The 12256-nt window shown below is 52.7% G+C and overlaps 1 protein-coding gene across 1 annotated transcript; it reads right to left on the bottom strand.

Moving 5' to 3' along the window:
• Positions 1–668: 668 nt before the first annotated feature.
• Positions 669–9207, bottom strand: Kirrel2 (kirre like nephrin family adhesion molecule 2). Its single transcript, XM_038340413.1, has 15 exons — positions 9156–9207; positions 8797–8946; positions 7424–7573; positions 7090–7250; positions 6466–6616; positions 6220–6325; positions 5984–6132; positions 5602–5729; positions 5378–5510; positions 5045–5145; positions 4683–4902; positions 3272–3370; positions 2908–3008; positions 2205–2270; positions 669–1004 (listed from the first exon to the last, which is right to left on the bottom strand). Exons 1-15 carry the CDS (start codon positions 9205–9207, stop codon positions 669–671), a joined length of 2103 nt encoding a protein of 700 aa, XP_038196341.1.
• Between the last annotated feature and the right edge of the window lie 3049 nt (positions 9208–12256).

The raw sequence follows: 12256 nt of genomic DNA on the forward strand, positions 1-12256 counted from the left end.
AAACACACACACTCACACACACTCTCACACACACACTCTCACACACACACACTCTCACACACACACACACACACACACACACACTCACACCTTTTATTGCTTTTATTCTCACCCCATCCCCAGTCCTTGGATTCAATTTTTTTCATGGTTTTAAGGAAGGAATCAAGATAGTGGTCATTTTGAGTTCTCATAGAATGAACTGCCATATTGGCTATACTTTTATTGGCCAAAGTTCCCCTTCCTGGGAAAACCAGAATTTGGTGGAGGGGGATTATTTTGTTCATCTTGATTTGTCTTTTGCTATCATTATTTTTGATGCAGATGGCCATTTTCAAATATCTTATCTACTGGTTAAAAGAGTCTTCCATCCATGGCCCTGACTCCCATCACCTCCTGTCTTTGTCCCTCGGCAAAGTATCTGAATGTCTTTCATTCAAACTTGAATGTCTTTCTCACAGGAGAATAAGTGGGTATAGTGGTCGTATTGCTCGCTCTTGGAGCATCCCCTTTGGCTGAGCCAACCACACATCAATGATCGTGGCGGTTGTTTCCCTCCTCTGGTGTTCAGTTTTGGAGGAGTAGGCCATCAACTGTTTTGATTCCTCAGAACGCTGAACAGCATAAGGCGGCAAGTTGACGCTCTTGAGACTCTACGATCAGAGACGTTTTCACACATGAGTCTGGAGACGCTGGTGGCTGGGTGGAGACAAGGTAGCGTAGGGGAAGGGGGGAGTCCCAGAGCTCAAATCTGGGGGTCCAAAGGATGTGGGTTTCATATAGCTTGTGAAAGCACGGGGATGGGGTGTGGTGAGATAACCGGCCCGCGCTCTGTACATTCTGCAGGGGGGTACTAAGTCCAGGTGTGGCTTGAAGTCATAGTAAGTAGGAGTTCCTGGAAATCCAATTGGAGAGGGGGGTGGCAAGAAGAGGCCTCCTCCGGGGGCTTCCCCAAGGCTAAGGCTCACACTGACTCCTCGAACCTTGTAGTAACCGTTGGTTGGATCCTGGGGAGCAAGTGAGACTTGGTAAGGAACATGAGGGTATAGGAAGGCAGGGATCGTGGGTGGAGAGACACACTGGGCTACAGCCAGACCTAGAGAGAGGTGTGATGGCAGAAAGTGGAAACAGCAGAGGCAGGGACAGAGAGAGCTAGGCACATAGATGGCAGAGATAGGGGAAGTGTTAGCTTCTTAGAACAAGCAAGGTCTGACTGAAGTTGGGGAGAGGGAGGGAGGCAAGCAGGGAAGGTGGGCTTCAGGTCAAGATAAAAGCATGATCAAGTACAGACAAGAGAGGCTTTAGCTGGGGTTAGGGATGTAGTTCAGTCGGCAGAGTGCTTGGCTAGCATGCTCAAAGCCCTCAGTTCGATTCTCAGCTCTACATAAACTCAGTATGGTGGCACATGCCTTTAATTATAGCACTCAGGAGCATAATCAGGAGTTCAAGATCATTCTTGGCTACATACTCAGCTTGAGGCTAGCCTGAGATACACGAGGGTCTGCCTCAAAGAAGTCAGGGAGCCGGGCTTTAGAATGGGAGCCAGGGTTGGAACTGATGCATCTATCCTACGGTAGGATTTCAAAGCAGAACCATCTTTGGGTGATGTGATGTTTGGGTGGGACCTAGTGGGAGTAAGGTTCCTGGCTGGTAGAGAACAGCCAAAAAGACACCTAGAGGCATGAAACGTGGCTGATGGGGAACGAAGGCCTGGAGACCAAAGTGAAGGGGTAAATAAGATAAGAAGAGGCTGCGGAGATTGTGAGCTGGTGAGCTGGCCCAGGAGGAGCTAAAGGTAGGTTTCTCTGTGGCTTTTTTGTTTTTTTCTTTTTTCTTTTCTAGACAGGGTTCTGTGTAGCCATGGCTGTCCTGGAACTCACTCTGTAGACCAGGCTGTCCTCAACTCAGAGCCTCTGCCTCCGGAGTACTGGGATTAAAGGCATGCATCACCACCACCTTGCAAACATAGGTCTTAAGGTGACAGAAACCAAAGAAGGAGACTGAAGCAGGGAAGCAGCCAAGTGTGGTGCCCAGATCTGAAGTCCTAGTTTGTAACCCCAGCATCCAGAAGCTGCAGGAGAAAGCCCGCTGGGAGTGCAAGCCAGCTACAGTATGGGACCCTCCCTCCAGAAAGCTTTTTTTAAAGCACATAAGTGGGGAGAGGTGGAAACTGAGTGACCATTAGTTGGCTCTTCCCCAGTACTCACCGCTGCCTCCAGAGCCTCCTTCTCATCAAGGATCAAGTCACCGTGGTTGGGGTGCACAATGGGACCCTGAGGGAGGGGGAAAAATGAGAGGCGGTGCTCAGAAGGTCACCCTATCCTGCTGCCATATCCCAAGGGCCTTCCTTTGGAGGTCAGGCTGAAGGAGAGGCCTGGAGGCTGGACTTAAGACAGTAAAGAAGGCTATGGGGAAATAGTGAGCATTTGTATTTGTGAGGATACTGTGGATCCAGGGTCATCATGTTTAAGACTGGACCAAGCTGGTATAATGGCACACACGTTTAATCTCAGCATTCAGGAGGCGGATGCTGGAGGAGCTCCGATTTGGAGTTTATGTAGTGGGAATCGAGCTCCTCAGGGCCTTGGGCATGTTAGCCAAGCAGTCCACCACCTGCCACGATCCTAGCCCAAGTTAGAGCCTCTTGTCCGTGCTTGATCGTGCTTGTCTCTCGACCTGACCCCCACCCTTCCTCTTTGCCTCCTCCTCCTCTCGCCAGCTCATCCAGACCTTGCTTGTTCTAGGCAGTCAGCCTGATCTACACAGCAAATTCTAGGACAGCCAGGGCTACACAGAGAAACCTCGACTCAAACAATAACAAAAAGGCTAGGCTCACACGAGTTTGAGGGTGGGTTAGACTAGGTTATTATCTTGGCCTGGAAGCACAGATCTAGAGAAACTTGTACTTACCCGTTCCTCACTGCCACCTGCCTCCTCCTCAGGGCCGCGTGAACTGGAGCCATCACTGCTTCCTGGGATCCGGACCAAGTTCTTTTGCTTGGAGAAAGAGCCTGAGGCACAGGATGGTGAGAGATGAGCGACAAGTGAGGTCATATTTTGTGATGACCAAGACTTGGAAACAGACCAGGCAAAATGGGCTAGGAAGGCTGGAAACCAAGGAGAACCACGGCCAGGAAGCAACGGGAAGGAGATGGGAAGACCAACCCTGAGGAAACTGAGTCGGGGTAGGGAGGGAACTTGAGCATGGAACAGGATGAGCTCTGTGCAAGCTTAGCAGCCCGGAAGGGAGCCTGGTCCCAAGGCTGATACTTGCCATGGCGCCAGCAGCAGAGAATCACTCCAGTGATGACCATAAAGAGAGCGGTGGCTGCAGAGACTGCTCCAGCCACAATCCGTACAGTAGGCAGCAAGTCTGTAAGGAGCAAATGGGGTCTCCTGAGAAGGCTGGTCTGAAGACAGGGTAACAGGGAAATGGGCTCAGGGCTTGGGTTCCTTGGTTCAAAAGTCTGCCAGGTTTGGGATTTCCCAAGATTCACATTGTGCTATATTTGGTTGTCTGAGGACATTTGGGCATTCATAGGTTTTTTGAGTTTTTTTTTTAAAAGATTTATTTATTTATTTATTGTGTATACAGTATTCTGTCTGCATGTATGCTTCTACACCGGAAGAGGGCACCAGTTCTCATTATATATGGTTGTGAGCCACCATGCAATTGCTGGGAATTGAACTCAGGACCTCTGGAAGAGCAATGCTCTTAACCACTGAGCCATCTCTCCGGGCCTGGGGATTCACAGTTTGAGAGTTTTAATTCCCTGGGCGAGCCGCACCTGTAATCCCAGCTTGTAAGTTCAGTGTGGACTATCGGAGACCCTGTCTCCAAAACCAAAACACCAATAGTAAACAATCAGGGCTGGCAAGATGGTCCAGTGGGTAACAGTGCTTACTAGCAAGGCCTGGGTTTAATGCTGGGAACCCACAAAATGGAAAGAGAGAACTGAGTCCTCAGAGTTGTCCTCTGGCTTCCACATGTGCACTGTGGCAGGAGAGTGCCCCCATAAACAAACAAACACCCTAACTTTAAGGCTGCTCAGAACTTGAGAGTCTTCTGTTTCAACTTCCCAGGTTTGTGGCATCCAGGTATGGAATGGCCTTTCCACTTAGGGCTCTGTATTTGAGAGAAATATTGATTTGGGGTCCTGTGATTCAAGAGATTCATACTTTTTTTAAAAAAGCTATCACCTTTAAAAAAATATTTTATATGCATTGATGGGAAGGTGCCAGGTCTCCTGGAACTGGAGTTACAGACAGTTCTGAGCCTCTATGTGGGTGCTGGGAATTGAATCCAGGTCCTTTGGAAGAACAACCAGTGTTCTTAACTGCTGAGCCATCTCTCCAACCCCTACTCTTTAAAATTACATTTCAAATGTTATTGTATGTACATATATGTGTGTGGGAGTGCATATTATGGTGTAGGGACAGAGGTCAGAGAACAACTTTCGGGTATTGGTCCTCTCCCACCATGAGGGTTTTGAGGGCTGAACTGGGGTCATCAGGCCTGGTGGCAAGTGCCTTTACCTGGTGAGCCATCTCACTGACGTAGTGCTGAGATTTGGGGAGCCTTTGCATTTGGGGACCTTATAGTTCGGTGCCTTCAATCTTGGAAATCGCTGTGTTTGTGGGGTTTGGAATCCCCAGGTTTCAGGGTCTTTGGGTCAGTAACTCACCTCTACGACCCAGGTGGATCTGGGTTCGTCCCTCACCCAGCCGGTTCCTGGCACTGCAGTTAAAGCCCCTGGTAAAGTCGGATTCCTGGGTCCCGGAAATGTGTAGCACAGAAATAAGGCCTGGGCCGTGTCCTCCCTCCTCTTCAGGGGCTGAGAAGGTCTCCACCAGGAACCTGCCTAGTGAACCTGCCTCCAGGAAGCCCTCGTCCCAAGACCAAACCTAGAAAACAAAAGAAAAGGAGATTAACTCTGAGCCTGAGAAAGCATAGAGGGGCTGGTAGGATGTGGGAGATGTCAGTGTCGGGTGTGGGGAGCAGGGGTCAAGGCTGATGTGTCAGAGGAGTGAGGGTTCCTTTCCTTACCACGGAGTCCGGGGCCGGGGAAGCAAACACCACACACTGGAGGCGAGCAGGGCCCCTCAGGAAGGCAGGCGCAGGATTCAGGGCCTTCACTACAGGAGGAGCTGCAATGGAAAATACAGACCATGAAGCAGAGGTCTGAATGAGGCGAGGTCAGACATGGTCACTGTGGTTTCACCCCTGAGAAGCCAGGCATGCCACTCTATAGACTAGAGTAGGCCTGCCTCTCCTTCAACAGGTCCCGCTCTACTCCTCAGTCCCACAGCCTATAACTTCCTTTTCAGGGGCACGCCCTCTTGGCCCACCCCATACCCCAAGACCCTCGGGGTATCTCACCGTTCACCGTCAACCTCGCCTGCGCCGTGCCGCCTCCTAAACCCGAGCGCCGGGGCTCAGCCCTACACACATAGTCACCCGCATCCTCCAACGCCACGGATGGAAGCCGTAACGTGGGGCCCGAGCTCAGCACCTGGCACAAGGAAGGGGTATCAGAGACAGCACTCGGAGAGGCAGCTTGGACCACTTCCAGCTAACGTCCCAGGCCCCAGATCGAACTTCACCTGAGAGCTACCGAGGCGCGTCCAGGTAATCCGTGGAAGTGGGTTCCCTCGCCAGGCGCAGCTAAAGGAGGCATCTTTCCCCACGTCCACGGACAGGGGCTTCGGTTTTGCCGGCAGAATAGGTCCATCTGCAGGAGAGAGAGGAATGGGTTAGAATGCGCTCCTGACACAGGACCAGCTGCTAGGTACAAGTGTGGGTATCCAGGCAACACCCGCCAATTAAGAGTCCGCTACCACAAACCCTACCCTTTCTCCCCCACCCCCCAGCCTGGCTTAGAGGTTGATCTGACCCAGCCAAACCTCGCCTTACTACCTGCTCTAGCCCCGCCTTCCATCTAGCCACGCCCACCTCGACCACACCCACGGCCCCGCCCCTGCTCACACAGCACTTCCAGTGCGGTGCTTCGATTGGCGCTTCCCACCGCGTTGCTGACCTCGCAGGACACCGGCTCAGTCAGGAACGTAGCGTCTGCTACGACCTCCAACCTTGGCCCACGTGCCCCGAGCACCGGGGATCCCCCTTTCGCCCACCTGCGGAGACAGTGGCGATATTAATGTCGCCCTACCCCTTCTCAAGCTCCCGGAACTTTGCTGGAGACAAGGGGCGTTTTTCGTCACCTGTAGCCGGTGACAGGAGGCTGGGCAGTGGCTTGACACAGGAAAGTCGCCTTCTCTCCCTCCTGCACAGTCTGGGGCTCAGCAGACAGAGTCACCACGGGGGGATCTGTGAGAGTAAGTCAGGAGCTGGGCTTTCAGTCCCCACCCAATCCCAGGTATCTGTCCCAGTCCCTCCTTCCTTCTCCTGTTGTGTCAAACCCAGGAGTCCAGGCCCACTCTGGTCTTTCCAGAACTAACAGCACTCACACTGCAGGATTAATGTAACAGCTGTGTCCTTCCCTGTGGGCAGGACCTGGCTCCGGGCTCTGCAGATCAAGGTGGCTCCATCATCGTGACTGGAAGGGGTCAGGAATAAGGTGTTTTCCACTGCCCCAGTGGTCTTGTCCCTCAGCGTGGTCTGGAGGTGATAGATAGACGACACTTTTTCATTTTAGGACAGGGTCTCACTCTGAAGCCAAGGCTGGCTTTGAACTCATGACCCTCCTGCTTCAGACTCCTGAGTGCTGGGGTTATAGATGTGTACCACACCCCATACTAACAATGATTTTTGTCTATAGCTTACATAGGTAGTGTTTACAATGTATTGGATGCTTTTAGACATTCACATGTTTATTTAATTCTCTATATTACCTATGAAGTAACCCTACTATTTTTCCCGCTGTATAGATAAAGAAAATGAGGGACGGAGAGGTTAAACGCCATATACAAAAGCAAGTAATTAGCAACTGACTGAACCAGGAAGCCTCGCTCTTGATCTGAATCATAGTTCAACCCCGAATGGCTGCCATTCCCTCTAGATGAGCCTGAGATCAAGGTGGACCTCGAGTCTTGCTGAATGACCAAAGAATGGCAAAGAAATTTAGATCCAACCTGGTGGAAGGTGGCTCCATCCAGCCGGATCCCATCTCGGAACCACAGCAGTTCAGGGGCAGGTTGGGCATCCCCTCGACTCCGACAGGTCAGATTCCCAGGAACTCCAGCAACCAGAGACACAGAGGGGCCGCCTAGTACCTGGGGGGCTTCTGGGGGGACTGCATGGCAGATCTGGGGTCAGAATTGCATCCTGGAAGCAGAGCCTCTGATCCTCTCAGCTCCACCCACCGGTCCCCCAGGGTTCTTAGAGTCCACCACTCAGGAGCAGTCCTAGCTGCCTGCCCCACTCCCCACCTCCAGCTCCCAAAGCACAAATGGTCTGGGTCCTCACCCATCACACGCAGTTGGGCAGGTCGTGATCGGAGGCCCGCTTGTGAAGCCTGACACTCATATGATGCTTCGTCTTCCAGTTCCACAGGTTTGATGTGGAGGTCATGCTGGCCACTGGCTGCATTCCCTGATATCCAGTAACGGGACCACCCTGAAGACAGAGAGACCATAAAAAATTCTGAACTCCTGGTCTCAAGTCTTTATCTCCAGGAATCACACCCAGGGAGCAGATCAGAGCCACACATTCGATGCTAAAACACTTAAAACATACACGCTGAGGCCGGGCGGTGGTGGCGCATGCCTTTAACCCTAGCACTCGGGAGGCAGAGGCAGGCGGATCTCTGTGAGTTCGAGACCAGCCTGGTCTACAGGAGCTAGTTCCAGGGCAAGTTCCAACGCTACAGAGAAACCCTGTCTCGAAAACCCAAAACCAACCAACCAAACAAATATATGTGCTGGGGCCAGGTGTGGTGGAGCACACCTTTAAATTCGAGCACCAGGCAGGCACACCTCCCTGAGTTTGAGGCTATTCTGATCTATGTAGGAAATCAGGCTGGCCAGGACTACACAGTGAGACACTGTCAAAGAAAGGAAGGAAGGAAGGAAGAGTGCTGAGTTCAGAGAGATTCTAAACCTCCTGTCAATTTATAGTCACCATAAATTTGTGAGTTAAAAAGTCAGAAAGGAGGGGTTGGAGAGATGGCTCAGCGGTTAAGAGCAGTGACTGCTCTTCCAGAGGTCCTGAGTTCAATTCCCAGCAACCACATGGTGGCTCACAACCACCTGTAATGAGATCTGGTGCCATCTTCTGGCCTGCAGGCAGGATACTGTATAAATAAATAAATAAATAAATAAATCTTTTAAAAAGAAGTCAGAAAGGAATACAGGAAAACAATTCCAAAAAAAAAAAAGAAAAGAAAAGAAAAGAAAACAATTCCCATCAAAGTTAGGTTAAGCCAGATGTGGGTGGTGCATGCTTGTAATTTCAGCACTCAAGACTGAGGCAGGAGGATTTTGAGTTTGAGGCAAGCTTGGGCTGCAAAGGGAGACCCCAACTCAAACAACAAAACAAAACAAAACAAATAACCAAAAACATAGATAAAACACTACCTTTTGCCCACCATAGAGGAACGTTAAAGGGCCAGGGCTTCTGAGAAGCTCGCAATAGCCCGTGCATTAATTATATGACTGTAATTATTGGCAAACTGTCTATGCTTTTATATGATGTTTTAGAATAAAAATAAGTCTCCAAATACAAGGAATTACATCCCCCGCCCCCTAAAAACAATCGTTTTAAAACTTGGGATTCCCAAATATTCACTGGGAGCCCACCAGTCTCGAAAGTTGAAACCGTCAGATGCACCCCAGACTCACCTGGAAGGTCTCTTTCGCCCCCTAGAGCCAGCCCATCCTTAGTCCACTGCACCAGCCCCCGGTACGCTCCCAGAACGCAGGGCAGCCGGGCTTCCGCCCCCAGCAGCACCACCGTGTCTTCTGGCTGTTGCAGAAAATGGGGCAATGGGCCTAGGAGAAGAGGGACAGAAGAGCTGAGACTAAGTCAAGAATTCCCTTATGCAAGACCCGGGAGGTCCAGTCCGAAGCCTTCCTTCCTCGGATCAGAAGCTCTAGCCTCCAGAATTCTCTCTCGCACCCAGAACTAGGAGTCCTTAGTCTATTTTTCCCAAACAAGGCTGGAACGGACAAATAACCCTCCTTGCGCCCTTCGCGGGTACCTGCAAGTCCTCTGAAGCTGCAGAGGAGGACGAGGATGGCGGGACCCAGCATCCCGTGTGTGTTTGTGTGTGCACCCCAAGATCCCATAGACTTTGGGTTGCACTGATTCCTCTCCAACTTCTTCTTCGACAGCACGCCTCTCACCACGTTGGACTGGAACGCCTCTCGGTACCCCACTTCCCCCGCCCCCACTTCTAGTCTGGAGGATTCTACGTCTGGCCTGTAGTCCCCGAAATCTGACTCATCCGCAGCCTCCGATGCTCTGTACCGCTCGCGGGTTGCACACCCTGGGTCTGCGAGAGACCCGCGGGAGGGCGGGATCCTACTCACCCCGCCCCCTGGTTACCCGCCCTCTTCCCATTGAGAAACTCGGGCGGCTTGCGTGCCAAGAATATGGGCGCTCCGGGTCCCGGGTCGAGCAGCAGGAGGGCACCCCTGCGTTATCAGGGGGTCTGAGAGCTGAAACACCTGGGTCCAAGGAGGGCTCTGCTCGTGTTGGATACCTGCGCCCTGCTGAGGTTGAAGGGGAGGCGGGCATGAGGAGGAGGAAAGGAGAGTGGAAGAAACTTGCTCAGTCCGGACCCAGGAGAGACTGAGCTGAGTGGAAACGGAGCTATAAATGGGAACCCCTGAGACTTCACCAGTTTTCGCGCCTGGGGAGGCGGGGCCCAGGCTCCCGTGGGCCTGCGGGTCGCGGAGAGGGCACCCAGATGCTGAAGGACTTGTTCGGAGTCATGAGAAAAGAGGGACACAGCTCCCCACTTCCCCAAATACACCCCTGCTGCCTTGTTATCTCTGCAAGCCTTAACACACTCTAAGTTGTAAGAATCCAGCTCCCGCCCTCCCCCCGCCCCGAGTTCCTTCTTTCCCAGAACTCGGCAGTACCCACCCGTCCCCTCTCTCCTCCTAGCTGTCCCGGGTCCCTCCGAGTGGTTGCCGGGCGACGGCTACGAGGCAGCAGTACCCTGGCTCTGGCAGGCAGGGAGGCTGGGAACCACACAGCTTGTCCTGACAGCTCCCGTGCAGCCCAGCTGGGGCGTTCCCACGCTGCGCAGCTGGCAGGGCAGGTGGGAGGGACCCTGAGCCTACTGAAGGAGCTGGGGGAGGGGGGCTGGGACCCCGGGTCCGACATTCTTGGAGCTATCAGAATTAAACGACATTCAGGGCTCAGAGGGTTGGATTTCCAGGGAGGGAGAGGTTCAGATCTCTGCAGGCTGAGAAGCTGGTGGCCCTTGCAGCCTGTAGTATGGTGCAGTTGGGCCAGGTTCGGAATATCTGGTCTTAAGTCTTAGAGCTACTGGATTCAACAACCAATCTCACTCACCCCCACCAGCCCAGGAGGACTGGAAAACTAACAGCTGTGCTGAGTGGTAAAGGAGGGAGGGGGGGAGGCAGGGGGCTGGAAAAGAAGGTCCTGCAGGTCCCGGGCCTAGCTCTGGAGCATCTGAACTTCCGGCTTCAGATTCTCTGTTTTGAAATAGGACAGGCTTGAGCCCAGGACTCCTGAGTCTTGGGGAGGAAGTCAGGTGATGAGGTGTTTTTCCAGACACCTGACATAGCTTCCCTTCCTGGCACCCTGGGGCCACCAGCATGGAAAAATGGAGAGCCTGGAGTCCCCAGGGCATTCGGAGAAGGAAAACAGCCGAGTCTGAGAGTAGGTTTGCATTAATTAAAGGTTCCAGCAACGGACAGCCCTACACCTTGGCCTCATACCATCTGGTAAAGGCCCCCACGGCAGAGCTTCCATTCGTTAGGTCTACATGCAATCCGTTTCCCGGGAGGTCTTAAGGGGGTTAGAGAAGGGAAGGAGGGTAATGAATCAATAATGGGGGTGGGTGGGAGAGAAAGACCAGAGGGCTCAGCCTTGGTAGAGAGCTGAGGGGGTCTCAGGCCAGATGCCTGGACTGCCCCCTGGAGGAGGAGCAGCAGCTGGGCGGGAGGTTTGTGAGGAGTGTGGGGGTGGGAACAGTTGCAATTCCTGCAGGAGATAAGCAGGCAGAACTGGCTTATCCTAGGCAAATGCAGCTGTGCACCAGGGTTTGGAAGGCAGGCCAGCCAACATATGGTTCAAAACTTCCAGGGTCAGAATCAGGTCTAGAGCCAGGGAACTGCATGGGAAAGGCCCAGAGACGGGCTGCCTGAGGAGCAGAATATACTGAGTTCCTGCTACAGAGTGACAGTGGGGGAGGGCAGTAAGAGTGACAGAAATAAGAAGGGGAGGGGGAGGGAAGAGGAAGAGGGGGAGAGAGAATCAAAGAGATGGAGAAGAATGAGAAGATAAATCACCCTGGCTGGAGAGAGACACCCGGAGAGAGAAAGGAGAGATGGAGAAGTTGAGAACAGAAGGACTCTCACACAGTCTCAGGACTCAGATGTTCCAGCTCCCAGAGACCCCCACTCTGTGTCTAACTGTGTCTGAGCTCACCAGGTTTACACACACTGGGGTCTGTGGACCTGGTCCTACTAGCTGTCCCAGTACCAGACATTCCAAAACTGTCCACAGATGGAATTCACTCTCACTTCTCCTGGAATACCCACGCTCACGCACACCCACACACAGAGTTGGCCTCCCTCTCTCCCACAGTTTCACCGTCTCAAACACACTCCTGTGCGATCATCAGCAGAAGTGTATGATACCACCAAGGAAAAGAAGGAACTTGTCACAGTCTGGCACAGCAGTGGCAGTGGGGGTCTGGGCGGGGGTGTCCTTCCCACCCACACAGGCCCAGCTCTGCCTGCCAACGGAAGCTGGGAGATAGCCCTGGTCAGACCTGCTCTCCCAGGCAGGGCCTTGGGGTCACTGGGGCTGGGGAGGCACCAAAGAATATTCTTGGCATGTGCTGACAGGGGATTTCATTGCTCTGCTGGGCAGACTCAGGAAGGACTTGAGGGGAAGCAGCAGGATGTGCTCATACTGGGTCCAAGAAATGGCTCCACGCTGTGACTGACTGCTTTGAAGCATTTTGGGTTCGTGAGCTTGCTGGACCCCCACCCCCACCCCCAGCGGTAGCGAGCAGCCAATCCTCTTTGAGTGCCTGTGAATGGGTGAGAGGGAGATAGTTATAGATAAAGAGAAACAGAGACTGTTGGGGAAAAAAGA

This window comes from Arvicola amphibius, chromosome 8 (genome assembly GCF_903992535.2).
Source record: "Arvicola amphibius chromosome 8, mArvAmp1.2, whole genome shotgun sequence".
Classification (NCBI taxonomy): domain Eukaryota; kingdom Metazoa; phylum Chordata; class Mammalia; order Rodentia; family Cricetidae; genus Arvicola; species Arvicola amphibius.

Bases quoted from the DNA above. Each gene is read 5' to 3' on its own strand.
- Kirrel2 (XM_038340413.1), bottom strand. From the start codon at position 9,207: ATGCTGGGTCCCGCCATCCTCGTCCTCCTCTGCAGCTTCAGAGGACTT. The intron at 6,617-7,089 runs GTTGGATCTAAA...TATCACCTCCAG, and splicing joins ATGGAGCCACCTTCCACCAG to ACCACGCTGAGGGACAAGAC. The intron at 5,511-5,601 runs GTGAAGTTCGAT...TCCTTGTGCCAG, and splicing joins CGCGCCTCGGTAGCTCTCAG to GTGCTGAGCTCGGGCCCCAC.